The sequence below is a fragment of the Doryrhamphus excisus genome, chromosome 15 (assembly GCF_030265055.1).
Source record: "Doryrhamphus excisus isolate RoL2022-K1 chromosome 15, RoL_Dexc_1.0, whole genome shotgun sequence".
NCBI lineage: Eukaryota > Metazoa > Chordata > Actinopteri > Syngnathiformes > Syngnathidae > Doryrhamphus > Doryrhamphus excisus.
In genome coordinates this window covers 16,298,532-16,323,938 of record NC_080480.1, presented here as the reverse complement: position 1 = coordinate 16,323,938, position 25,407 = coordinate 16,298,532, and the positions used below count along the sequence as shown (strand labels likewise).

The 25,407-nt window shown below is 44.8% G+C and overlaps 3 protein-coding genes across 5 annotated transcripts; all 3 read left to right on the top strand.

Moving 5' to 3' along the window:
- The first annotated feature begins 674 nt into the window (after positions 1-674).
- ppp1r1b (protein phosphatase 1, regulatory (inhibitor) subunit 1B) lies at positions 675-14,782 on the top strand. Of its 2 annotated transcripts, none has more exons than XM_058049349.1 (5): positions 675-982; positions 9,691-9,774; positions 10,392-10,467; positions 12,026-12,163; positions 13,151-14,782. In XM_058049349.1, the coding sequence occupies exons 1-5, from the start codon at positions 875-877 to the stop codon at positions 13,312-13,314; spliced, it is 570 nt and encodes a 189-aa protein (XP_057905332.1). In that variant the 5' UTR covers positions 675-874; the 3' UTR covers positions 13,315-14,782. The 2 variants fall into 2 exon arrangements, with proteins under 2 accessions (XP_057905332.1, XP_057905331.1); XM_058049348.1 differs by having other exon boundaries at positions 678-982; positions 9,691-9,780.
- Positions 14,783-15,481: 699 nt separating this feature from the next.
- On the top strand, positions 15,482-21,396 carry stard3 (StAR-related lipid transfer (START) domain containing 3). The gene is made up of 15 exons (XM_058049345.1): positions 15,482-15,616; positions 16,427-16,649; positions 16,741-16,818; positions 16,963-17,040; positions 17,119-17,172; positions 17,351-17,468; positions 17,535-17,636; positions 17,714-17,769; positions 17,839-17,931; positions 18,526-18,588; positions 19,608-19,703; positions 19,812-19,891; positions 19,968-20,072; positions 20,146-20,239; positions 20,367-21,396. Exons 2-15 carry the CDS (start codon positions 16,437-16,439, stop codon positions 20,487-20,489), a joined length of 1,353 nt encoding a protein of 450 aa, XP_057905328.1. The 5' UTR covers positions 15,482-15,616; positions 16,427-16,436; the 3' UTR covers positions 20,490-21,396.
- A 150-nt stretch (positions 21,397-21,546) lies between these two features.
- On the top strand, positions 21,547-24,895 carry mreg (melanoregulin). Of its 2 annotated transcripts, XM_058049347.1 has the most exons (7): positions 21,547-22,348; positions 22,428-22,475; positions 22,552-22,639; positions 23,075-23,237; positions 23,304-23,394; positions 23,459-23,622; positions 24,321-24,895. In XM_058049347.1, the coding sequence occupies exons 3-7, from the start codon at positions 22,569-22,571 to the stop codon at positions 24,525-24,527; spliced, it is 696 nt and encodes a 231-aa protein (XP_057905330.1). In that variant the 5' UTR covers positions 21,547-22,348; positions 22,428-22,475; positions 22,552-22,568; the 3' UTR covers positions 24,528-24,895. The 2 variants fall into 2 exon arrangements, with proteins under 2 accessions (XP_057905330.1, XP_057905329.1); XM_058049346.1 differs by having other exon boundaries at positions 22,428-22,639.
- Positions 24,896-25,407: the final 512 nt, after the last annotated feature.

The following is a 25,407-nucleotide window of genomic DNA, read 5'->3' as shown; positions in this document are numbered from 1 at the left end:
TCCCACAAAGAAACATTGACTCCTCTCCAATGGGATGCATTTATTTATTTCACCTCGTTTGACTGGATCTGACGAGTACAATGACGAAATATTGACTACACAAACAGCTAACTGTGCTAATGCAAAGTAGCAATAACATGATGTCATCTACGAATGTCTTTCACTCATGTTTCAGGCAACAGCAGGGTAAGAAAGTCAGTGCACAGGTAGATATGTGACTTCCTGTTTCAACCACTGGATTTGCCCTCTGCTGGCCGTGACCTGTATTACACTGTATTAATCCACTCTGCTTAAAGAAGAACTCTGTGACGTAGTGTAAGGTTCTGCTGGGTCTCCATGTACGTGTTCCCTCCATTTGTGTATCTCACTGTTGGTGGACCCCCCCCCCCCCCCCCCAATCCCCACCCCTCATCCACCCCCCCGCACAAATCTATCATTCACAGAGAGGCCAAAAGAGGCTCAGCTGATGTGATGAGATTAGAATTTTTTCCCCCTCTGATCACAAATCCACTTCAGCTTAAAGAAAAAACACCCATCCATCCCTCTCTTACATCCCCCCCCCCTGCTTTCACTCTCCTCCCCCTTGTGTGCTGTGACTCCGCCCCCTCTGCTAATATCCCCCCCGCCCCCTACACGCCTCCCTCCCCATTCACCCTCATCAGATCAAGCTGCTGCTGCACAGGCCGACCGGCGAGGGGAACAAACCAGAGCGGACTTTTGGAGCAACTGGTGGTGGAGAACTCACTGTTTCCCGTTTTGCTTGCCTCTCGAAGGGGGGGGGGACGAGTGCGGCCCGGAGAGGGGAGGAACGTGTTGGGGAGCATCAAGCCTCCAAGGTGGTTACAGTGATCCTCTGCGCCCAGGATCCGGAACCATGGAGCCCTCCGTGTCGACCGAGGTGGAGCCCAAAGAACGGAGGAAGATCCAGTTCGCCGTCCCGGCCTCGGCACCCACCAACCTGGACCCCCGGCAAGTGGAGATGGTGAGTGGCATCGCAGACATTTCAAAGTATCGCTCATGTTTGGAGTTGACCTCGTTGGGGCCGCACATCTGAAGCAGTCCAGACCACAGGAGATCAGACCGCTTCGTCTCTGCTTTTGCTTCTTTTTAAACATTCTGCCTCGTCTCAGCACGGTTGAGAAATGATGGTGACATTTCCCTCTCGCTGCTTCCTCATGAGATTAGCGCCTCGCTGCCTGCCCCGTCTCATCTTGACCCGCTTTTAGCAACGTGACTTTGACATCAGCCTCATTATCTGCGGGGGCCCAGCCACCAAACTGTGTGGTAAACGTGCTCGACCCGCAACTTTTTGTTAATGATTGTTTCTTTTTCCCTTTTTGGGTCTTTGGCTACAAGCCACTGGCCTCTGTGGGACCTACACAGCCGAATACACCAAACAAATTACAGTGTTTTGCTTTTTCTTTGGCTTTTTTATATCATGGCAAAGAGGTAACGCGTGATGACAGCCGTAAAAATGGAACTCGCCCGCCAGAGCCAACAAGTGGAGCTCCTATAAAAGCTGGTTGGTTTATGCTTCGGCGTCCAAGCACCTCCAAATCCTCCCAAGCAGCTTGGCTTGAACCCAGAATAAATGTAACTTTGCGTCGCAGTCACACACACACTGAAAAGTTGCTTTTTAGTACGCTACTTCCTGTGTTTATATATACGGCACGTTCTGCTTGCGTACAGCCCGGCTTCTCCGATTTTTGGATGAACATTTGCAATAAAAGTAGCAGCTAATGTAACACATCTATTATGTAGTTCGGGCTCTTTAATTACCGCTGTTCGCTAGCGACAGAGGAAGCTAACAAGCTAAAAAGTCCAGAAGTGTGTGGGGTTCTGGGAAAGTCGTGAAGTTTTTACATAATCCTGCTGATCAAACATCCATCAAAACAATATTTTCCAACTTGGGGGGGTGGGGGGAGGGAGTATATTTGCAAATACACACACTTCCTGTTTGGTCCAAAACAATGGTGGCTTTCATATTGGAGTTGAAATCAGACAAAGTTTGTGTATTTTTGTGGAGAGAAAAGTTCCACTATTAGCGCACAGACTTCACCGCTAGGAGACCCGGGTTCAATCCCACCCTCGGGCATCTCTGTGTGGATTTTGCATGTTCTCCCCGTGCATGCGTATGTTCCACATTCCAAAAACATCCTCGGCTAATTAGCGACTCCAAATTGTCCATAGGTATGAATGTGAGTGTGAATGGTTGTTTGTCTATATGTGCCCTGTGATTGGCTGGCCACCAGTCCAGGGTGTAGGTCCCGCCTCTCGCCCGAAGACAGCTGGGATAGGCTCCAGCACCCCCGCGACCCTCATGAGGATAAGCGGTAGAAAATGAATGACAAGGTCCACTACCCCCTAATGGCGATAAGATGAACAACACAAAGTGTCATGTGACTATTACTCACACCCACTCTTGGGCTTCTGTTCCCAATCTGGCGCTCGGTCTCCTCCAAGAATCCACAGGAAGTCCATCCAGCATATGTCCAATATTCCTTTCCGTATCCCAGTTTCAGTTTTGGGAGGGTGCTGTTGCTCCCTCGGATCAAACGCTAATCACGTACATCAACACTCATCCGAAACAGGTCAATCGGCTGCCCCTTTGTCCGATGGCATTTCCAATTGTAAAACTGACCGGTCTCGTTGCCATGGAGACAGGCCCGGGCAACAATGTTGCCCAGCGCTCCCTCCCTCGTCTACAGCAAAAGGTCAACTCGTTTGTTTGCACCGTTTGGGAGTAACACTCAGCAGCCGTTTCTTTTGGTACACTCGCACAATGTATGGAATGATTGACCTCAAACATGGTGACTCTTTAATTGCAGTTCTAACTCGTTTAAAAAGTGTCCTTTTCAACCCTTTTGGGACGCATCAAATGCAGAGCAAACATGCAAATACTGTACAATAACACTCTTGTGTGCTTTGCTGGCCATCTCGGCTCATTTGCATCGCATGCAGAGGGATTTAGATCATGCTGCAGACTCTGGACATCATCTCACGAGAATTTAGTGGCATAGTGTACAAAACACAAACATGGCCGACGCTAAAAAATACTGCCTTACACTTTTATAGTTAAGTTTTTGTACTCATTCATCAAATTTCTCATTTTTTTTTCTAAATTCAGAACAAGCTAAGTGACTTCCCTTTTGTCTTTTCGCACTTCCTGTCTTTCTGACGAGGGTCCCTAAACTCTGGAATGTCCAAATGTTCCCGTATAGCAGCAGGCACGTGTCTCTTCCCCCGTCAACCACCCCTTCCGTCCACCCACGTGGTCGAACTTCTCTGGGTTAAACGTCAAGAGGCGACCTTTGTGGTGCGTGGTGTTTGTAGGTAAACACCAGCGGTCCGGGGGACTGTCCACACATTCAACACACAGTGCTTGGCGCAAAGCATGCTGGGAGGGGGCGCCGACTGAGGAATGTCACCCACTGTGACGCACTGTGTGCAAAACGAGTTTGCGTGTTTGTTTGTTTGCATGAAAAGTGCAGGGAATTGAACATCTGTAGTTAACTTCCATTTCAGTTTCAGCTCAACTTTGTGGAAGGGTCAGCATGGGACCATTGAGAGACGTTGAAATTTGGTGCAAATCTGGATAGAGTGGCAGAGCCAATATTTTTTTAGCGGGGGTTAACATGGTAATGAAGTGCAATGGTGCCCCTGCTGGTCGCTCTTCCGGAAGAGTACCGACCACAGGGGAGAGAGAGAGAGAGAGAGAGAGAAGGACAAAGAGAAAGATGTGAGTAACTACAAGGATGGTAATGACACAACAGCACACCTAAAAATAGATACACAGCAATAGCCGTGATATTATTACAAGCAGGTTGAGTTATAGAGGTAGGAAAAAAGAGAGGGGGAAGGAAAGCTCTGTGTATCAAGGGCTGTCTGTACTTTTTACTGACAAATATACACTGAAAAACTACATGGAGACTGCTGTCTTTTAGTATGGCGTTTCCTGTGTCTTACAGTAATACTTACAAGGATACCATTACATGTTGTCATGGATGTGCCTATTATTACATGGCCACCTTTGTAGGCGTTTTTTGTAGTAATGAGCTGTCTCTTTTATCTGTTTTTATAACTTTAGAACACATAGAAAATAGAAAGGGATGCGTTTATCATGTCTTACATGAAGGGCAAAATTGACTGACTAGAGTCACTTATATTGACAGCAGAATCTCCATAGTTGCTTCCTATAGTGACTGGCCTACAAAAAAAAAATCTGGACCCTCAAAATCATTGTCCGTGGCTGTAGGCAACCTCCTCATGTTGTGTTTTTGTTAATTCCCGAGGATAGGAGCAGCTGCATTTGAAGTACTGTGAATTCTGGGCTATAAGATTTGTACATATGTTGTCCACACCAGCGTACCATCCACACGTGTCCACTCCTTCTTTGACAGGAGCCAATCACGAGCTATGAAAAAAACTCACAAGGAACTCGTCAACACATTGGAAATTGCATGAGGTCATGACTCAACGCAACAGTGACTCATTGTATCATCTTATAAAAATTAAACTCATTACACAGCAACTTAACACTCAAAAGATACACTCCAGAAATATATAAAACATGTACCAATGCAAGCTGAAAATGAGCAAAAAAAACATTTTAAAGTTTTCCAAGCCGTCTCTGTTCACCAGAGGGAGCCAGAGGACCCCGGAGCTCAGAGCCCAGAGGGAGGCTGACATAATTGCAGCGCCCCAATGAATGTGTTGCTCAGACGCAATGCGTTATGGAAAAACGTTTTGGTACATGTTTGAGTGTTAAGTTGCTGTATGATGAATTTAGTGACCTATCATGACCTCCTGCCATTTTGTGAGTGAATTAATAGCTTGTCATTAGCGCCTTGTGTGTGTATCTTAATGACAAAGCTTTCTGGTGTAAAATGATCCACGTTCGGACTTTTTTTGGCCTTGGCGGAGGTGTCAGGTGTCGTCTCATTTTGTTTCATTTCTGATGTCGAAAATTCCTGTTGATTTGCTAATAATATCAACAGAGTGTGTGGGCTGGTACGTGGCCGTGCTTGTGTAAGGTGTAAACATTGTAAAAACATAAATATTGGATAAGAACTGAGGGTTGATGACAGTGTACACAGGCTAGTTGGACACGCACACCAGCTAATGAGCACACGCGTCTCAGCCTGGCGGAGGCCTGGAAAGCTCCTCACGCGCCCCCCCCCCCCTCGACCTCAAAATCCTCGGTATCGCCGTTATCCCGCTCGATGGTTCACTTAATCACGGACCAATGACAAGTAGTTCCGTCTAATGCGCCGTTCTTCTTTCTAGAACAACAACAGCGGCGGCCGTGACGGGAGGGATTAAGTGTCTGGGTACAAAGGGAGACACGGCGGGCAAGACTTGGACAACATCCGGAGCTTACTTGAAAGTTATCAGAGTCACATCTGTCTACTGGATCTGACTCCGGGCGGCCTCATGGGGTCTGTTGAGGTCCGCTTGAGACCATAATGACGTCTTCATCCCCATTGACGCTAATTCAATAGCTAACAAAATGCTCATTATTATTATTGTTATGTTTAGATACAACACAATTTCATTGAATTCACATGCATTTTTATTAATTAGCATGGAAATTCTCCTATTTTCCAAAATTTGAAAAACTTTCTAGAAAGTTTTTGAAAATGTTCTACACCTTTTGATGTACTATAATATAGATATAATATGGATGACAATACTCCTGTGTTGGGTTACTTTACATTGTGCAGGTGTACCTCATGAAGTGTAATATATTATACGGTATTTTTTATCCTAACAAAGTATTTAGTTACCGACGTGTTCCCGTATTTAATAGCACAAAAGCAGACTAATAAATTCTATTTAAGGAAAATACCTTTATTTTATTGGGCTTGCTTGATTGATGTGCGGTGACAGCGGGCTTGGAAGTGAAACAAGCATCAAGAGTCTGATGTCGGGTCGTTGTGACACTAATGTGTCCTCTTGTTTGTAGCCGGAACACCCCCCACGCCTTTGGAACGCCGCGATCTTGATGAGGTGTACGCTGCAAATTAGAGCACGAGAGACGAGAAGGAGAACATTGTGTTGCGACGCTAAAGCGCTATCCCTTCATCCCGCGGCTCCATTCGGGCGGCATCTCATTACGAACACGGCGGCGTCGCTGCGTAGGAGATCATTGTGCTGTACGGGAGGTCATTGAAGAGCCCCTCCAGATGCTGGACCATCTGTTTATTCAGTTAGCCCATAGTGGGGCCAAAGGTCAGACCCTCCGCATAATGAGCGCCGGGCGATACTGTTCATTAGAATAAAAAAAAACTACGCCATGATAGCCCGGCAACAGTTAATTAGCCTCGTCGAGACCTCCACCGCCACCTTTTATCCGTGTCCACGGGCTCGACCGCAGCATGTTACTCACGCTGAAGCCTGGCTGGCTACGCCGTGCTCACGGAACCGTTCTGTTCGAGCTTTGTCTGCCGGCTTAATCCTGAAAATCCCTCTCATGTCACAATGAATATGTTCCCCAGTCCAACCGGCAGACATCGGTCTGCTTTCCATCGAGCTGTAGAACGTTCCATGCACTGTTTTCCCAACTTGGTTATTCTTTAGAGTAGTCTGTGTGCAGCTTAATCAACATACACATGCTTGATGGTCTGGGGCTACACGAGTGCTCCTAGCATTTGGGTTGCTGCGGTTCATTGAACAAATACCCCGAAGAATACTGACAAATATTACAGTGGAATCACAAGAACTTAACAGGACAAAAACAGCATCGCTCGCTAAAGAGCTCTCACTCGGAGCCCCGCATGGGGTCGTGCGACTGCTGTGGGTTGGGGTGGGTGGGTGGGGGGGCTCATGGCCCAGATTGAAAGGTCAACTTGTTGTTTAATTGCCGTTACTCTTTCCGCCATTCACACTGGTTTGAAAGATCATGTCAGCAGCAGCGCCCCGAGGCAGGAAATCCGTTTGCGGACGTGCAGATGGATGTGATATAAAACAGCAACTTTATTGATATCATTTTATCTTTACTATAGGGGACTTCCTGTTAAGATCGCATGCTATATGCTGTAGCTAACAGGAGTCTAATCAATGATGTTGGAACAGGAGTTTTTAAGAATCTACTGCAAAAATGTGACTCAAAGATCCTCTATATGACAGGAGCTCTCTGCTGTTTGTACGAACTTACCGAACTAATGCCTTTCAAAGATATTATCGCTTCTGTTTTTAAGTACCTGCTGCAAAAAGGTCAAAGATCCTCTATATGACAGGAGGTCTCTGCTGTTTGTACGATTTTACTGCATTAATGCCTTTCAAAGATATTATCGCTTCTGTTTTTTAAGTACCCGCTGCAAAAATGCCACTCAAAGATGTTTTATATCACAAGAGCAGTCTTTTGTTTTTTTGTTCCTCCGACAAAAAAATGCTAGTCGAAGATCCTCTATATGACAGGGATGCACTGCTGTTTTTAAGCACCTACTGCAAAAAAGTCAAAGATCCTCTATATGACAGGGATGCGCTGCTGTTTTAAGCACCTACTGCAAAAAAGTCAAAGATCCTCTATATGACAGGGATGCGCTGCTGTTTTTAAGCACCTACTGCAAAAAAGTCAAAGATCCTCTATATGGCAGGGATGCGCTGCTGTTTTTAAGCACCTACTGCAAAAAAGTCAAAGATCCTCTATATGACGGGCTCTCTGCTGTTTGTACGAACTTACCGCACTAATGCCTTTCAAAGATATTATTTCTTCTGTTTTTTGGCAAAAATGCCACTCAAAGATGTTTTATATGACAAGAGCACTCTTGTTTTGTTTTTTTTTAGTTCCTCCAACAACAAAAAAATCAAGTCAAAGATCCTCTAAATGACAAGAGTGCTTTGCTGTTCTTAGGAATCAGGCCAGATTTTGGCCGCCACCGATGACGAGCCGTGCCCAAAGGTGACGTCTCCGTGTGTGTTACCATCTTCTCCACGTTATCTGCACACGGACACGCTCAGCCCATTGCATCCAAAAGATGCCATCGCTGTGCGAGCTTTGGACCCCCCCCCCCAGAGGTCCCTGTGATCTAGTTTACACTGTCCTAGTGGCGGCGCTTTTTATAGGCCCGCTGTGAGGCGCACCAGCTGCTCACCGGGGAACAGGCCCACATCATCACATCATGGCCGCCGCTTCCAAGACGTACTGGACATGATAGAGAAGAAGGTCCGACAGATTGAAGCGCAGTAGGGAGTATGGTCGGAGGAGGAGGAGGAGGAGGGGGGGGGGATAATGCGTAGTAATCTCCGCACCCCACTGTTGGCGTCAATGAGGAAGTCACATACGATTATTATGTAACCTGGGGTGTTTTTTTTTTTTTAAGCTGGAAAATTACTAGAGTGTGTTAGTGTCGTGAGGCGGTGCCAGTGTCGGTCTGCAGCACGTCACGGCCATCATGGCCGCCATGCCTTGCCTTGCGCTAGAGCGGACACGTGATGTTTGCTTTGTTTATACTAAAGATAATAAGAGTGGGGCACTCACCCTCATACGTCACCCACTTTTTATGTACGGTGGATGTCTTCAATCCATACGCTTATATGAATAAAATAAATGATTAGCTGTAAGCTATAATAATTTAAACAAACATTGAAATAAAGTTACCTTATTTTAATATATATATATATATACTGTATTTAGTAATTAGTGTTAGCGGCCTGGGCCCGAGGGCGGGGACATCTGGCGTCTGCCTGACTTTGAGGCACCTCAGGCTGCCCTGGAAGGTAGCAGGTGTCAGCAGGCGGAGGCGGCATGAAGCCCCCGGTCCACCTCAACTTGCCCCGGGAGACAAGCACTGGGGGGGCAATGGGGGAGGGGCGTGTTTTTGTAGGGGAACAGGAAACACATAATTATGTTAATGTCAGCTACTGTAATAATGAAGAGGGGGACAGATGGAGACTGGGGGTGTGTGTGTGTGGGGGGGGGGGGGGGTACTGTAAACAGGAAGTAAAAAAGGAGGATGAGGAGATTGCGTTGACCACACGTCACCAATCAGGGTGACGTCCACACTCGATGACGTGGTGTTGCTGTGGCACGGTGTGAGCCTCTGCTTTGGCAACAGACGCCCTGCACACACACACACACACACACACACATCACTCTCTTCCCGTCATGAGGTGAACACACAAAGGTTCATATCATGGCCAAGGTTGCCCCCCCCACCCCCACCCTTCCACCTCTAAGCTGTTCTCTGCATTTCATTAAATCTAACATGCTTCCTGGAGGTGGACGCTTGACTCCTTTTTAAGCTAGGCTAGCTGACAAATCCTCACAATGAAAATAAGTCCTCAGAAATGGATTGGCATCAAATTTGCTTGTGATCCACACTAATTGCCTTCACAACACATTTTTATTAAAAATAATAATAATTAGTGTATTGGAAGTGTGTTAGACTCACGTGATGTGCGTCTGTAGCTTTAATGCTAATGAGCTGTGTTTGTCATTCATTCATTCATGAAGGAGTAGGACATCGCTGAAGAAAAACAAAACCGTCACACTGACCACTCCCACCCCTGGCAGAGCTCCAGGCTGCATTTTAAGATGTGTAGCGAAGCCTATTTGGTGCCCATATACACTATGCGGGCTCAATTATATAGAAACGGGTTAAAGGTGGATCGCAGGGCGCCCCCTACACTCCGCTGTACATAATGCATCTTTTCATATTTTCATTTGTTTATTGTGTTTGTTTGCAGATACGTCGCAGGAGGCCGACGCCCGCCACACTTTTCAGAGTAGCTGACCAGTCGTCACCCGAGGATGACCAGTCCAGCCATCAGGTAAAGGTGAAGTCACTTTTTATTATTATTATTATTATTAATATTATCTCTTTTGTTGTTGTTGCATATGTAGTGTTTTTTATAGATTGGCACTACATAAACACGTTATAATAGGACATAACACAATGTTTTCTATTGAAGCTTTAAATATGTATCACTTTATATAATTGTACACTTTATAGAATAGTATAAATGTGTTTTTTAGGTATATACTGTACATATACTGCTCTAGATTGTCTTTTCAAAAATGCGACTCAGGACTGGATGGACACTTTTGGAGATTCTGACATGCGTCGCTCTTCTCAACGGGCAGCAGGTCCTACTTTGGCCCAAGCCACAGAAGAAACTAAACGTATTTGGTTTGCTTTTGCAAGTTTTTCACTCACTTTTTGTCTCCCACAGCATCCCTAAAAATCCCCCACGTCATGGCCAATTATGCAAATTATATGATGACACCATGTAAGCCCCCCCCCGGCCCCAACCCACCTCTGTAAATACATTAGATTTTTGCAGTGTGATACGCATCCAGTTGTTGCTGATTGTAGCTTTAATTGACATCACGTTAGAAAAAACAAACATAAATGATGTCATGCTAACAATCCGTCTCGTCCCCGTAGTGGGTTGTCGGGGAGAACGGAGTCCTCAAACCAAAGCGTGTCAATCCAAATGTGTACCAGCCCCCGTCACTCAAAGGTAAGTGCAAAGCATGCTCGTGTTTATGTGTGTGTGTGTGTGTTTTTGTGTCATTTCTGCATCATCCTTGTGTTATTTTGACTCCTTTGTGTTGTTTTACCGTGCTTCACAACAGGCTACAAAAATAGATAGCATGATAATATTACGTGCGCTGTATTGTTTTTTTTTTTTAGTGTCAACTTGAGAGCAGGTTGTGTGTATTTGTGTGACAGAAAGGGGAGATTAGAGTGGGACAGCTGTGAGACGCTGAGTGTGAGTCTGGATCATCCTGGATTACAGTCAGTTGTGTGTACAGCTGTGTGACACACACACACACACACACACACACACATACATAGACGCAGTAGAAATGCATACATTTAACACAAAGAGTCTTTTGTGCCTTCTTTTGCATGAGGCTGGCAGGCATGCTGCATGGGTACTGATGTTCTATTGGGGCAAGATGTCTCACACCTGCATTAGATTACATGTCCTCCGAGAGTACAAACGGAGAGCTGTGTGTCATGTGAAGATTGCATAAGCAGCCCTCCGCCGGGATGGATGACCTGACACAGCGTGCATCTTAACGTGTGAAAGTGAAGTGGATGATGATGATGAGGAGGGGGACAGGTTGGGGGGGGGTCAAGGTGACCCAGGTCAAGGTGTTAGCGCTAAGGAGAGTGAGGCAGGATATGATATGACCATATTTAGAGAAATAGAGCAAAAAGGACACAGGAAAAGCTGACGTTGATACTGGTTTTTGCTAGCTTGCTTGCTAGCTCAGTGTGTTAGCGGTGAGGAATTAGCTCCAACTTTTCGCCTTTGGATTGTAAATATGCAATGTACAATGACGGTAAAGGAGTACGACATCAACCTTCTATACTTAATAATAAATAATAATAATAATAATAATAATAATAATAATAATAATAATAATGTGGGCGGCACGGCGGTCGAGTGGTTAGCGCGCAGACCTCACAGCTAGGAGACCAGGGTTCAATTCCACCCTCGGCCATCTCTGTGTGGAGTTTCCATGTTCTCCCCGTGCATGCGTGGGTTTTCTCCGGGTACTCCGGTTTCCTCCCACATTCCAAAAACATGCTAGGTTAATTCGCGACTCCAAATTGTCCATAGGTATGAATGTGAGTGTGAATGGTTGTTTGTCTATATGTGCCCTGTGATTGGCTGGCGACTGATCCAGGGTGTACCCCGCCTCTCGCCCAAAGACAGCTGGGATAGGCTCCAGCACCCCCCGCGACCCTCGTAAGGAAAAGCGGTAGAAAATGAATGAATGAATGAATAATAATGTGATGATGATTGTATGAGCCCAGAGTTTCATATTTCATATTTTCATATTTCCACCACATAGAAATGTGCAACTTTCCAAACTTTTTGACATAATTCAGACAAAATTAATCGACAAAATATTGAAAATAAATATGGCAAATATTGCATATGAAGCGAGTTGAAGCATGGTGAAAACATCATAGTCCTCTTATCCCTGTGTCCTTGTGTTTGTGTGCTGTCGTCTCCCTGTGTGTGTGTGTGTGTGTGTATATGTGTGTGTGTGTGTGTGCAGCTGTGCAGAAGATGGCCGAGGCGCACATGCAGAACCTCTGTGTCCACCCTCCTCTGGAGGACCCTTGTGAGGGCGAGGAGGATGACGACCTCCGCCAGGGGGAGGAGGGCGAGCACCGACCTCCCACCAAAGCTGCTGGTGAGGGGGGGGGCGAGGTTCCATTCCTTCGGACTGTCGACAGGGCGACCGCCGCACGCCGCACACTTTTGTGTCACGTTTCTTTAAAAGGAAAAATACACCCTACAGATACTGTAGATAAAGCAATACAATAAGTGGCTCCAGGCCAGTAGGGGGCAGCATAGTACACCCACCGGCACTAACTTACCACTGGAATTTTGCTCATCATCCACAATCCTTATGTAAGATTCTAAAGATATAAAACAGATAAAAAAAGAGGTAGCAAAGAATGCACGTAATGGGATGCTTATATTTATTTAATATCATTAATATCATTTAATATCATTATTACGCCAAATAAGTACGTTACTGATGTAGTGCCACCTTGCAACATCACACTGGTTAGCGACTACGGCTGCCAGAGCAATACACAATAATTGGAAATAAATACTTACAATGTATAAGGCATGCATGGGTGTTATCACCACATTCTAAAAATATTCAAGAAAACTGAAATTAAAAGCAATTTATGAGAATAAATGCTAAATATGACTATATTATATGACAATAAATTCATAATATTTAAAGAAAAACTAGCATCAAAGGGCTAAAATATGCAAAAATTGAGAGAGAAACAAACAAAACAAAGAATAATATATTAAATTTCAATAATTATCTTAAAATCAGGTTCTAATATGGGTGGAAAATGTTTGGACAGCCGGCATAAGGGATGTAAGCCAACCCTTAACCACTAGAGGGCAGTATATGCTATAGCGCTTTGATTGAATTATATGTTTGTTTTCAACGTTAATTCATAAGTGCTACATTCCTGATTGGGTAGAAATACAAGAATATGTAAGAATAAGGGTGTATTTTTCCTTAAGGTTTGTATGAGTGTTGACCTTTAACCTTTATTATCCCTCCTTCATTGCCTCCCTCCTTCACTTTGTGCCAAATAATCACAAAAGCACTTCCTGCTTTACGAAGCTCCGACTTTTCCTCCTTCAGACCACCAGGAAGTGGCGACCGCTGACCAATCGGAAGCCGCTACTGCCGCTGCTAAGGAGACGGACCAGCTCATCCGCGAATCACAGGCTGAGGAGGGACAAGAGGAGGAAGCGGGCGGGGAAGAAGAGGGTAAATTCAAGGGGACAACAGAGAAGAAGAACTGAGAGAAAGGAGGCAAAGGCGTGTCAAATGTGACGAGGGAATACTGCTTTGGTTATCAACAAAACAAGGAAACAGGGTAGCACGTTTTTTTATGAATAAGCGAGGACAGTTTGTCCAGGAGAGGTCCGAGGTTGTCGCTGATGATGATGATGATGATGAGGAGGCAAGGAAGCATAGGTACGCGCATCCTCCCTTGAAGTGGCCGAGGTCACTTTGACCTCACGCGAGAACAACTCCTCCCTTCTGCCTTCATGCCTCTGCACACAGCAGCTAAAAAACGCTCCGTCACACAATTAAGATCCCGCTGCAAACATCTTAAAAAGCCTTTTCAATAAATGACATGCGTATATATGTATATGTACGTGCTGTGATGTCACACTTTACTGCCAATGTTGAGTGGAGCCTCTTAAGATGCTATAGTCCACGCCGTATCGCTTGGCCTGTGATGCATTCCTTCCCTTTGGAAGACATTGGAAATAGAAAACGATGTGTTCAAGGGTCAAACTGTTACCAAAATGTAACTTTTTTTTTTGCAAAAGTCCCCTTTTAATATTCTTAACTGCCCTTCCAGTGTTAAAAAAGAGAATTTAAAATGAAAAGAAACATTAACATTAATTTTTTTGTGTCATATTCATTTTCATGAAAATTGTGGTCGAAGTTTGAATCACACAACATCAAATGTGTTTGACTTTAGAGGTTCCATTGTACTTTATTTTAAACGGGGTCCTTTTCCCGGGCTTTGTGTGCATCTGCCGCCATCTTGTGGCTGGGAGGCATCACGACAATTTATCAGCTTTTTAAATCGTTTTGTCTAATCTATAAGTGGGGTATTTTTAAATCCGAGACTTGGGTGAAAGAGAAACCCCAGAAAAACCAATAAAAGTTTTAATTGTGTAAAACGAACAAGCATAGCGTGTATTGTAGTGAAGAAGTCTCTGCGTTTGGATACAAATCATTTAATTGACCTTGACCTTTTAAAGGGCGAAGCTACCTCTCATGTCATCACAGCTTTTTTCGATTATCACTTCCTCCTGTCTCGGCACTTTTCTACTGTCATCTTTTTAACACGGCTCGGCTTCTACGAGACACTTTTTCCTTCTAACACAGCTTTCTTCACCTGAAAAAGCAGCCGTTGCCGTGGTTACCATGTGACTGACATCTCACCAAATTGAAACTTTATATTTGGGGATGAAAATCTACAGCATTTCTAAGCTTGTCCTGTCATCCAGGAGCTGACGGTTGTAAATCTTTCTATTATATTAAAAAAAAATGAATCTGAGTGAGCAGCTTGTGTGTTTTAGATTTTATTGGACGTCTCCTCCCCCCTTCCCTCTGTGTCCAAGGGATGTATGAACTTATCAATCATTATTATTTTTATTGTCTGTTGACTTGTTTTTCAATGTGACTGTTGGTGGTTGTTTTAAAGTGACCTACTGAACAATGTCAAAATAAAACACTTCTCCCCTTTGATGATCATTTATTTATTATGTGTGAAATCTACAATATCCTACAATATGGGGCATTATTATAATGACTTGACAGTACATGTACAGTATATGGTTCCATGCAATGTACTCATAATAAGACATTGAATAACTATTGGACAATAGTGCTGCATATAGTTGTAGTAAAAGTGGAAGTTAATTCATTTATTTCAGCATCAAATGTTAACTACAACGTATTTACTCAGTTTAAATTATACAAGCATTGTCATTACTGTTAAACGGAGCAAATTAATGTATCCAGGGCAAGAAAAATGAAAATAAAAAGTGTTTGCTGACGAAAGCGGAAGTTATTTCCTCCACGATGGTTAATTTGGTCGCTACAGTTTCGGTTGTACTTCGTTTTTCGTCACTGGTGTGTAATTACTTAGAGGCTAAATTTAAATACTTTTTAATACTTTTTAATGCTTTTCTCTGCTGTTCTTCAGTAAATTATCCCCTTTATTGTGTTAATGGTAACTTTGATTTATCATCAAACTTATGTCGAATCTGTTCCTTTGTAAACTTGTTTACTTAAGTCAGTCATTGCGAGCCTTGTCGGAGAGAACTATTCCAACTATCCCACGACGATTATTTATCAATAAGTAACCACCACTCAAAAATACCTCGACGAACTCTTTAAAATATCCAGGGAGTGCATTAAAAATAATTATAACCGGATGTCTACGCCCTCGTCCACCAGCGATGCGATCACGTGATGTGTGGTAGACAAGAGACTTATCTTGACCTGATTTGTGCTCTTCGGAATGTCCTCGTCTTTGGCCGGAAGACTTCGCATGGTGATGATGAAGCGGTAAAACAAGTAAGTTAAAAACATGTAAGCTTTGGGAATTTTTAAGACGACATAAAACCGCTATTCACAAACACTGTTCACTCTTGCCTTAGCTTTTAATTTTGTGGAGCGTAGCATTCCTGTCAGCGATAGCCAGGTAATAATGAACAACGCACACGAAAGGTAAATTAGCCAGTGTAAGCTAACTGGGGTAACCTAGCATCCATGTTATAACTAAATAGCCATGAATTACGTTTCTAAACTATTGCGCGTGTGCTGTTCTTGGCGGGGCTTTGTTGTGCTTGTGTGTTAGCTTGCTAGCTTGCCTGTCAACTTGGCTAAGTTAATAACTTGGCAGCTTGACAGATGTTTGTTCTTGTAGCCGATCAGGAACCTGCTCTGAAAGCAACAGAGATACATAAACATCGAGTTATTTGAAATGGCAGTCAAATAGAACTTGTGGATTCGGAATAAAGATGACCAATGACGGAGACTGTTGTTTCCCAGAGTGTCTTATGATTCACTAGCACAACTATGCTCTCCATTAATGGCTGTTTTTAATGCCAAAAGTTACGGTGGCCGATAGGGCCAAACGCAGAACCGTGTTTCAGATCAATTTCACCCAGAATTGATTAACTATTAGCGGGAACATTTTCGACCATGATACACGTCATTTCAAGTTAAGACAAAATAATAGAGACATGTGACACAGACCGGAAGTGAAGGTGTTGAACTGCTTCCCCCCACCCCTGCGTCCGCCCCTCTTCTGGGAAGACGTCCTACAAAGTGTGTTTGTGGGAAATGATGATGATGATGATGATGATGATGTGGTTACTTCAGGTCTGTGGGAATGCCGGGCGCAGAGTACGGGGAGCTCGGGGGCAGCCTCCCCGCCATCGCCTCCCTGAATGCCTCCTACTCCACGACGCTGTCCCTCCCGTCCCCGTACATGCTGCTGCCGCCCGCCAAACGCAAGGCCATCTCGGACGTGCGCCGCACCTTCTGCCTCTTTGTGACCTTTGACCTGCTCTTCATCTCCCTCCTGTGGATCATTGAGCTCAACGTGAGACCTTTTTTTTTTAAATTTTATTTTGTTTGTTACAGTTTGTTGCCAGGTGTTTGACTGGTATGAACTTTGACCCCCCCCTTTGTAGATATCCAGCACCATTTGGGAAAGCCTAGAAAATGAGGTCATCCGCTACCACTTTAGGTCCTCCTTCTTTGACATCTTTGTAAGTTTGGGTTAGGGTTGTCATCCCATGCTGCCCACAGCCACTAGGGGGAGTATTTGTCACATGTCTTAATGTCTGAGGGAATTTAATAATTTTCCTGTCCATTCAATTGGAATTCTGACTTGTTTTTTTCCATGGTTGCAGCTGCTGGCTCTGTTCCGGTTCCTGTGCCTGCAGGTGGGCTACGCCGTCTTTCGCCTGAAGCACTGGTGGGTCATAGCGGTGAGTTCATGAAACGGTCACAATGTTAACTCGCACATTTTCCCGGGCATGAAGAAATAAAACGCTAACATTCCACAGGTCACCACGCTCGTGACCAGCGTCTTCCTCGTTGTGAAGGTCATTATTTCTAACGTGAGTGTTGTTTCTTCTTCTTTTATCGTCGTTGTGTGTGTGTGTTGCGTAATGCAGGCTTATCAGTTTCGGCCTCATAAACGTTTTCACTTCTGCATCATTGTCAGTAAACGGTCGTTTGACCAGACCGTGTTAACCTCTGATGATCCAGACGTTTGCTTTTTATGGCTATGCGCAGCTGCTGTCCCAGAATGCATTTGGCTACGTGCTGCCCATCACCTCCTTCGTGGTGGCTTGGCTGGAGACCTGGTTCCTGGACTTCAAGGTGCTCACCCAGGAGGCAGATGATGACAGAGGTGAGGGGAACCGGCATGTAAACGCACTCCAAAGAAAACGCCTTTTAAAACTTTATTGGGCCTCAGCGTACCTGGCGGCAGTGAACGCGGCCTGCGAGCGCGCCCCCATGATGTACCCCCGCGCCTTGTCGGACGGACAGTTCTACTCGCCGCCTGAATCGGTTGCAGGTGATGTTTGCAACACAGCGGCCTCCCTCCTCCTCGCTGTCTCGCCTCTTATTTGCTTACCTTACCTTGACCTGCAGGCTCTGAGGAAGATCTCGACGAGGAGGGCCTCGGCCGGCGTGCCGTCACCGCTCAGGTACCACCATCACCGCGCCGTTTTAACACTGATGGCTTCTGTCTGACCCTCTATGGTCGGTCCTCGCAGGAGAAGGAGTATGTGGGACAAGGACACGAGGCTCTCACCATCGTCGAGCAGATCCTCGCTCAGGAGGACAACTGGAAGTTTGAAAAGAACAACGTGAGCGGCTGGCTGGTTCAATGTGCAATGATGAATATAACCCAGTGTTTTTTAAAGTTTATTTATATTAATAATTAATTAATTATTTTATTATTAAATAATAAATATTAATAATATGTATAAGAAATAAATATTAAATAAAATTAATTAAATAATAATTTTGTATTTATAATTGTATAATTAATTTAAAAAAATACGTTATAATTAACTAATTCAATCCCAGCCATTTTTCATAAGCCGTCCCTCTTGGCAACAGCCATTTTGGATGATTGACAGATTTTTCAAGGAACACAGAATATTGTGTTCTTGGGCTATATACACATGCTATATACCAAAAGAATGATTAGACTCATCAGAAAATTTAAAAAATATATATATTATTTATATGTTTGATTTGGAAAAAAATTAATTATAATATTAATTAATATTTAATTGAAACAATGCAACAAAAGTGCTGAACCAGACATGCATTAATGTGCATTAAATTCACATGGCAACTGTTACAAACTACATTATGTACACACGCTACCTTTTTAAACACAAACAAAAACACATTTCATAATTGCCCCCCCCCCCTTTTTCACTTTGTTTCAGGATGCCGGCGACTCGGTCTACACCCTGGAGATTCCGTTCCATGGCAAGACTTTCATCCTCAAGGTAGCAAACGGTGGTTGCCGTGGTAATGTCATGCCACTAGTTTAACAGTGCTATTTTTGTAACCATGTGAACCATCATTGGCACTGGTTGTCATCGCTCCATTGTCTGTCGTGTTGTTATTTCAATCCAGGCCTTCAAGACAGCCTTTTTCAATATTATTTGTAATTATTCATTCATCCAATTTCACTTGTCCTCACTGGGGCCCATGGGTGTCTGTACTTATTTTTTACTTTCAATATACACACTGCAAAAAGCAGCCAACAGAGGGCAATATAATCGATTGCTCTAGTTAGTGCAAACAAACATCTGGTGTGCACAGTGGACGTGTTGTATAAGGTGTCGGGCTTGATCAATTCTCTACCATAACGGGGTTTTCCGCATGGCCACTGACTATAAACAAGAGCTTGAATGTGACATGTCACGTGAGGAATCAGCCCCCCCCCCAATCCGTGCTGACAGGACATCACATGAGCAAAGCTGTGAAGTATTACAACTGGCCCGCAGACTCCACGTTATTCGTCTTTATGTTTTTGTTAAAGTGTAAAAACAACAAAACCTCATAGAAAACCATCCAAAGGGACACACGTGAGGTTAAGTTTATGAGGATGGCACATTCAATAAAACTGGGAAGTTATCAATTTCACGGTTAACTACGAAAACTGTTTCCTCACAATCCACTGTGGCGAGTTAATTTGGGGGGGTGGTGCTGGCTTCCAAGCGTTCCTGAATGCAACAAGTGTATGAAATCTGCTTCAATGCTCACCATTTAATTGGCTTTAATAGCCTGCCAATTAGCTCTGGATTGGCTATTACACTCACCAAAAATATTTTAAGACATTTCTCACATTTTTAACAATTTTCTCTCACATATTTTGCAGATTGATGGGCAGACATCACAAATGAATGTGTGCAAATATCTTAGTAAACGACCACCCTGCATTTTTTGGTTCCCACTAAGAACTACCACTACCACTAAGGTTTCTTCCCAATGTTGTTTTTTTTTTTTTTTGTTCCTTCAGGCCTTCATGCAGTGTCCGGCTGAGCTGGTGTACCAGGAAGTGATCCTGCAGCCTGAGAAGATGGTCATGTGGAACAGAACCGTGTCAGTCTGCCAGGTCAGCTTGGATGACTGCAACTGTAGTGTTTATTTATTCCAGCTTTTATTCCAAATACAGACTCTTTTTAACAATGTTTGGTTAAAGCCTTAATCTCCACTTCTTTAGATCTTGCAGCGGGTGGACGACAACACGCTGGTGACGTACGACGTCTCGGCCGGGGCGGCCGGAGGAGTCGTATCCGCCCGGTATGTCTTGCTGGGCAGCCATTTTGGCTAACTTCCGTTACTTCTGTTTATAACGTCACCCGTTTCTTCTCTGCAGAGACTTTGTCAACGTCAGACGGGTGGAGCGTAAACGCGACTGCTACCTGTCGGCCGGCATGGCCACCGAACACGACGCCAAACCTCCCGGCGGGCGTTACGTCAGGTTAAAAAAGGCGACATTTTTCGTAGCGATGACGCAGCTGTTTTATTTCTCTGTTAACTTTTCTCACATGAAGGGGGGAGAACGGGCCTGGGGGGTTTGTGGTCCTCAAATCCAGCAGCAACCCGTCCGTGTGCACCTTCATCTGGATCCTCAACACTGACTTGAAGGTGACGCTCAAAAAGCTTTATGTTAAGACGTGTAGCAAAGCCTTTTTTTTTTTTCATGTAGTGTTCATAAACAATATTATTATATTATTACCACACACAAAAAAACCACACATCTCCTTCCTGTTAGGGTCGACTACCCCGCTACCTCATCCATCAGAGTCTCGCCGCCACCATGTTTGAGTTCATGTCACACCTCCGCCAGCGCATCGCCGACCTGCGTCCCGCTGGGCGCTGCCATCACCAGCGCTAACACTTAAGATGGCACAGTGCCCGCCCCCGGATATCAGGTGCCATTTACTAAATACACGCAGAGGACACGTGAGAACATATTGGCGTTCCGGCCTTCCTCTTCCTCTTCCTTGCTTGTTACAAAACGACTTTTCTCTGAGCCTTAGCTTCTTTTTGCACACAATCTTTTTTTATTATTATTTTTATTCACATCATGTGTGGCTGCCACTCTTTTTGCTAACGATAAAACAGCCCACACTTGCGATGTGATGGTTGTCCACTCGGCCACAAGAGGGCGACACCACCAAAATGTGCTTAGCTTCTTGCCCAGGGTGCAAAAAAAAAAAACAAAAAAGCGTCTGCCTGTGTAATTTGTGGTTAAAGAAGTATATAGCCATTGTATCTAAGAGCCTGAGGCCACATAACAAAGTGATGACTGGAAAAGGTTGCGTATTGTTTTTTTGTTTTTGTTTTTCGGGCCAATCAGGAGCAAGGATTCCTCGACGCTCGCAAATATCGCCGAGCTCCCCAACGGCGTCAGGTGGCCTTGTAGCGAGCTCGTTACTCCTCTCAGTAGATGTTCCCAGTTGGGAGTTTGGGAGTGGTGATCATGTGATGAGCCTTGCTAAGGAACACTTGGTTCTTCTCCCGGGCAGACATGTGAGTGTGGAGGAATGTCAAAGAAACGAGCCGTATCGACATTTTTATTTTTTTTTTTTTTGGTGCCTTTATCGCTGCCACGTTTTTTTTTTGTGCTTTTCCTTTTAAAACACACACGCTGTTAAACAATCTTTTTAATACGGTTACACGCATCACACTGAGGCGTTGTGTAAACGCCTGGTTTACAGCATCATTTAAAGTCAAACTGACCAACTCTTTGTTTTTTTTTTATTTTTAGCTAGTGTCTAATAAATGCATTATGTCATGGTTATGGATCATATGTTTTATTCCGGAACTAGTACTTTACGTTTCTATGAAATGCCAGCACATTTTGAATGATCTCCAGCCATGATAGCCCCCCCACGAGATGTCTCCACATCTCAAGCACCTAACTGACCTATGTGACCTAGGACTGGGATGGAGCCAGTGCCCTCTGTCTTAAGAGGCAGCAGCTGTACCATTACACCAGTGGGTCATTTTATTCCTACACCGCTGTGCGCCAGTCAAAAGTACAATGAAGACATGGTTAAACTGGTCATATTTTCAAAAGTCTTAAAAAATATGTTGCTTTCCTCCTCAACAATAAGCCTATTAATCTAAGACACAAAGAAGTGTTTATTCTTAGTTCAAGTCCTCACAGGTCAGCAACATTTATGGGGGGGGGGGTTATCTTATTCTGAAAGAATGTTGCCTTCTGCTCGTCTGTGTAATCAGTAATGGTTGGTCCGTTTGCGGAATAAGCAGAATTGTTCTTCGCTTTCCGACCCGTTTGCGTGAAGCTTGTGAGGCTCAGATGACCGATTCCTTAATGTCAGCAGCAGAGATGGATGTCTGTGTTCATTCCTGCTTTGACAGGACATATGTATCTTACAGTAGCAAAGGGCCGGCGGCCATTTTGTTACCCATGCTCATGCGAGCAGTGGTGTTTAGAATAAGGTACAGTAAGCACACCCCCCCTCAGGGCGTGTAATAAAAATGAAGGAAAATTGTGTTCTCAAAAGGGAGAACACAATGTGAACTACATGGAGAGGGGGGGGGGGGGGGGGGTGATGATGCGGCCCGCTCACATGACACGGCTGTGACTATCTGAGGGCCCATGAAGGGCGTGTGAAATGTTGGGAGTGGAGCTGTGGTCTGCAGAGCAGCGGCAGACCTCCTCTGGCCTCTCCACCTTGCAGGGACCCGCCTCGCCATCCTGGACCATGGGAAGCTGAACAAGAGGTGACGTTTGATTTTCACCAGAGTGAGACCTCCTGTAGCCCCACTCTCTCTCATCTTCACTTTGCTTGTTGCCCACCAGGATGTGAACGCGACACGTGGTCTTCGTTCCAAACTGCTGAGGGTCCTGGTGAGGGTATAACTTTTTTTTATTTTTATTTTTTGTAAGAAGACAAGTAGGGGGTTATCTTCATCCATGGGTTCAGCATTCTCCAAGTTCTGCATGCGGTGCTGCTGCTACTGCTGCGCTGACAGTGACAGCGACGACGATGACGAGAAGCAGCCATTGATGCCGTAAGAGCACCGCTCTTATTGAACATTACCGTAATGCTTCTATAAGTGTGCAGTCACTTTTTAAACATTTGAATTGAGTGGTTAAGTATGTGGCCTGTGACTCAAAAACCACAGTTTGATTCCCTTCAATCGGTATGTCCCACATATTGCTGGTTTAAAATAGTAAATAGTTGACCTCTGCCCCTGCTGATTATTAAAAGGCTTAAATTATTGGTCAAACTAGTTGGATTTGCATATTTAAATATTTTATTTACACATTTCTTCACCTATTTAAAAAAATGTGATTTTTTTTAAATAAAGTTAACAGGCTGCCCTTTAGAAAACCCCTAGCACGTATCATCGTAATGATAATTAAAAAGATAATAGTACAAAAAATAAATTAATGTTAATAAAATAATGAAAATACTAATAATAATCAACAATATTTCTGTGTAGCCCGGATCCACTGGATTATTTCAGCCGGGAGGTCCAGAAACGTCGTGACGAGGAGACCAACCTGTGGAGCGAACCGGGTGACCCCAGCCACTCGGAGAGAGATGACGACCGGGCGCTCTACTCGCTGCTGCAGGCCCGCAACAAGACGCGCATGGGATCCTCCGTAGGTTTAAAAACAAAAACAAACCATAAGAGACACAAGACTTTTGTCATGCGTGCTGCGTTCTAGGGTTATCGTCGCCTGAGCGTGGACATTGAGGCCATGCGAGACACTCGCAGAGAAGTCCGCGACAAGTGGAAGACCATCATGGAGAACCTTGGTGAGAGTCCGCTTTCTATTTGTTGGCCACTACGAAAGCCGCTTATATACACGTTGTCATCTAGGCTTCATGGCGGAGGCCGACTCTCTGCTGACCGTGTCCGCCGGCGCCTCGCTGGACCGCATGCGTAATGCGGCGGCGGCGCGCAACCTGCTGCAGACACTCCACTCCGAGACGTCCATCTTTAGCAGCAGAGAAGCGCCGCCGGAAAGATACCTCTTCATCCTGGTGAGAAGCACTTTTTTGGGTACCCTACTGTTTGGGAGGGCGGGGCGAAGGTTTGTTTCCAGCTAAGGCTAACTTTAGCAGGTTTGTTTATTTTCATCATTACTGAAGTGAAGTCTTTGCCAATAGAAATGTGTCAACAGAGAGTAAAGTGGAATTGGTATCCCTGGTGTATTCCGGGGAACCACTAGATGGAGACATTGTACCAGTGGTGTAAAGTCCTCCCTCTTAATAGGAATCAATGTTAATAAATGGAATATTTTTATAGTTAGAGCATAGAAAACCTGTTTATATGGGTTCTAACATCATTAGAGCCCCGTGGACGTGAAATAACATCCCTGGACTCACTAGTACACTCCTGTTATTTTCTGTTTACACCTGATTGTACAACTATTATGCCTAGACAGCCGCTAGCAAGCTAAACAGTTGGCTTTGAATTCATTTCTTCTAAACTAAAAGGGTTTCAAAGGTTAAAGTAAAGAAGCAAGCCTACCACTTCCACACAGAAAGAGAGGAGAACTTTTTTTTTTTATTGTGAGGGGCGACTGTACCCGTACTAGAGTACCCAAAGTGTAAAGTGGGCATGCATACACTGGTTTTCATTCTTGCAAGAGTCCATATTTGAAGCTAAAGAAGACTTCCTGTGTTTGTGACCCATTTTGAGAAGCGGACTACGACATTAAAATGTTTTCTACTTGCAGGATCGTCTGCTGTATCTCGACATTGCTGATGACTTTCTGGCGAAGGCTAAGCGCTTCTACCCGCCACGGGACACGTCGGATGAGGACACGCCGGGCAGCGCCATCAACCTGCCGCTGCTGCTGGCCCGCGTGGAGGCCATGAACGGGGCGGCAGACGAGGGTGACAGCGGCGACGAAGAAGATGACAGTTCAAGAGGGCGACCGTGAGGGTGCAGTACTCAGAGACACGAGGCAGGGGGCGTTACACGTGAACCCTGAAGGAACCGGATGCACGGAACCCAGTGAGGTCTTTTGCTGATATCTCAAAAGTGCATGACTTGTTTGGTTCTGGATGTTCTTAGCTTCAATTGTTCAATCTGTGGAGAACCTCCAGGGTTCTGACCGTCCCATGACGCATCACATGACTGATAAAGCCCCCCAAACAAACTGCTGACTCGCTCTCAAGTGTGTCCACCCTGTGGCTCTGTTCCACTGTTTGTCCCCCTCCCTGTCTGCAGCGACGTGTGCTCATGTGCTGCTCTTTGTGTGACTTCTGGTGTTTATCTTCAGCGTGAAATAAAGTCATGTGTCCCGTCTCATGTTTTAAATCCAGGAGCGACACTCCCTTCATGCCAGCAAGTTAAATTCATCCCATAAAGACATTTAAAGGAGCTATTTGGCAGTTGCCTCCGCAGCTTCGCCGGCCCTTGGCTGGCACTCGCACCGCGCTCCATGGGCATGCCACAGAGCCCTGCAGGGGGACAGGGGGGCTGGTGGGGTGCCGGCCGGTGTCTGATCACCCCGATGGGACAGGGGTGATGTGTTTTGGCTGCTGCTTGTTGTTTAGCAGATCCCCCTCTCTCTACGGAGACATTTTTTTTAGTGGATGGCTGATGGTCGGCCAAAACAATGTTCTAATGCGGGGGTGTCCAAACTTGTCTCAGCACGGGCCGCATATTGAAAAATAGAAGCAAGCAGTGGGCACTTTTACTAAACCAACCTATAGTTTATGCATAGTCATGGAAAAATTATCAGACCACCCTTGTTTCTTCACTTGAATACGTGCTACAACTAAAGGTACTTTTGTTTGGACAGAAGACATCTAGCA

Bases quoted from the DNA above. Each gene is read 5' to 3' on its own strand.
- ppp1r1b (XM_058049348.1), top strand. From the start codon at position 875: ATGGAGCCCTCCGTGTCGACCGAGGTGGAGCCCAAAGAACGGAGGAAG. The intron at 983-9,690 runs GTGAGTGGCATC...GTTTGTTTGCAG, and splicing joins ACCCCCGGCAAGTGGAGATG to ATACGTCGCAGGAGGCCGAC. The intron at 9,781-10,391 runs GTGAAGTCACTT...TCGTCCCCGTAG, and splicing joins AGTCCAGCCATCAGGTAAAG to TGGGTTGTCGGGGAGAACGG.
- stard3 (XM_058049345.1), top strand. From the start codon at position 16,437: ATGCCGGGCGCAGAGTACGGGGAGCTCGGGGGCAGCCTCCCCGCCATC. The intron at 16,819-16,962 runs GTAAGTTTGGGT...CCATGGTTGCAG, and splicing joins CCTCCTTCTTTGACATCTTT to CTGCTGGCTCTGTTCCGGTT. The intron at 17,932-18,525 runs GTGAGCGGCTGG...ACTTTGTTTCAG, and splicing joins GGAAGTTTGAAAAGAACAAC to GATGCCGGCGACTCGGTCTA.
- mreg (XM_058049346.1), top strand. From the start codon at position 22,542: ATGGGTTCAGCATTCTCCAAGTTCTGCATGCGGTGCTGCTGCTACTGC. The intron at 22,640-23,074 runs GTAAGAGCACCG...ATTTCTGTGTAG, and splicing joins GAGAAGCAGCCATTGATGCC to CCCGGATCCACTGGATTATT. The intron at 23,623-24,320 runs GTGAGAAGCACT...TTCTACTTGCAG, and splicing joins AAAGATACCTCTTCATCCTG to GATCGTCTGCTGTATCTCGA.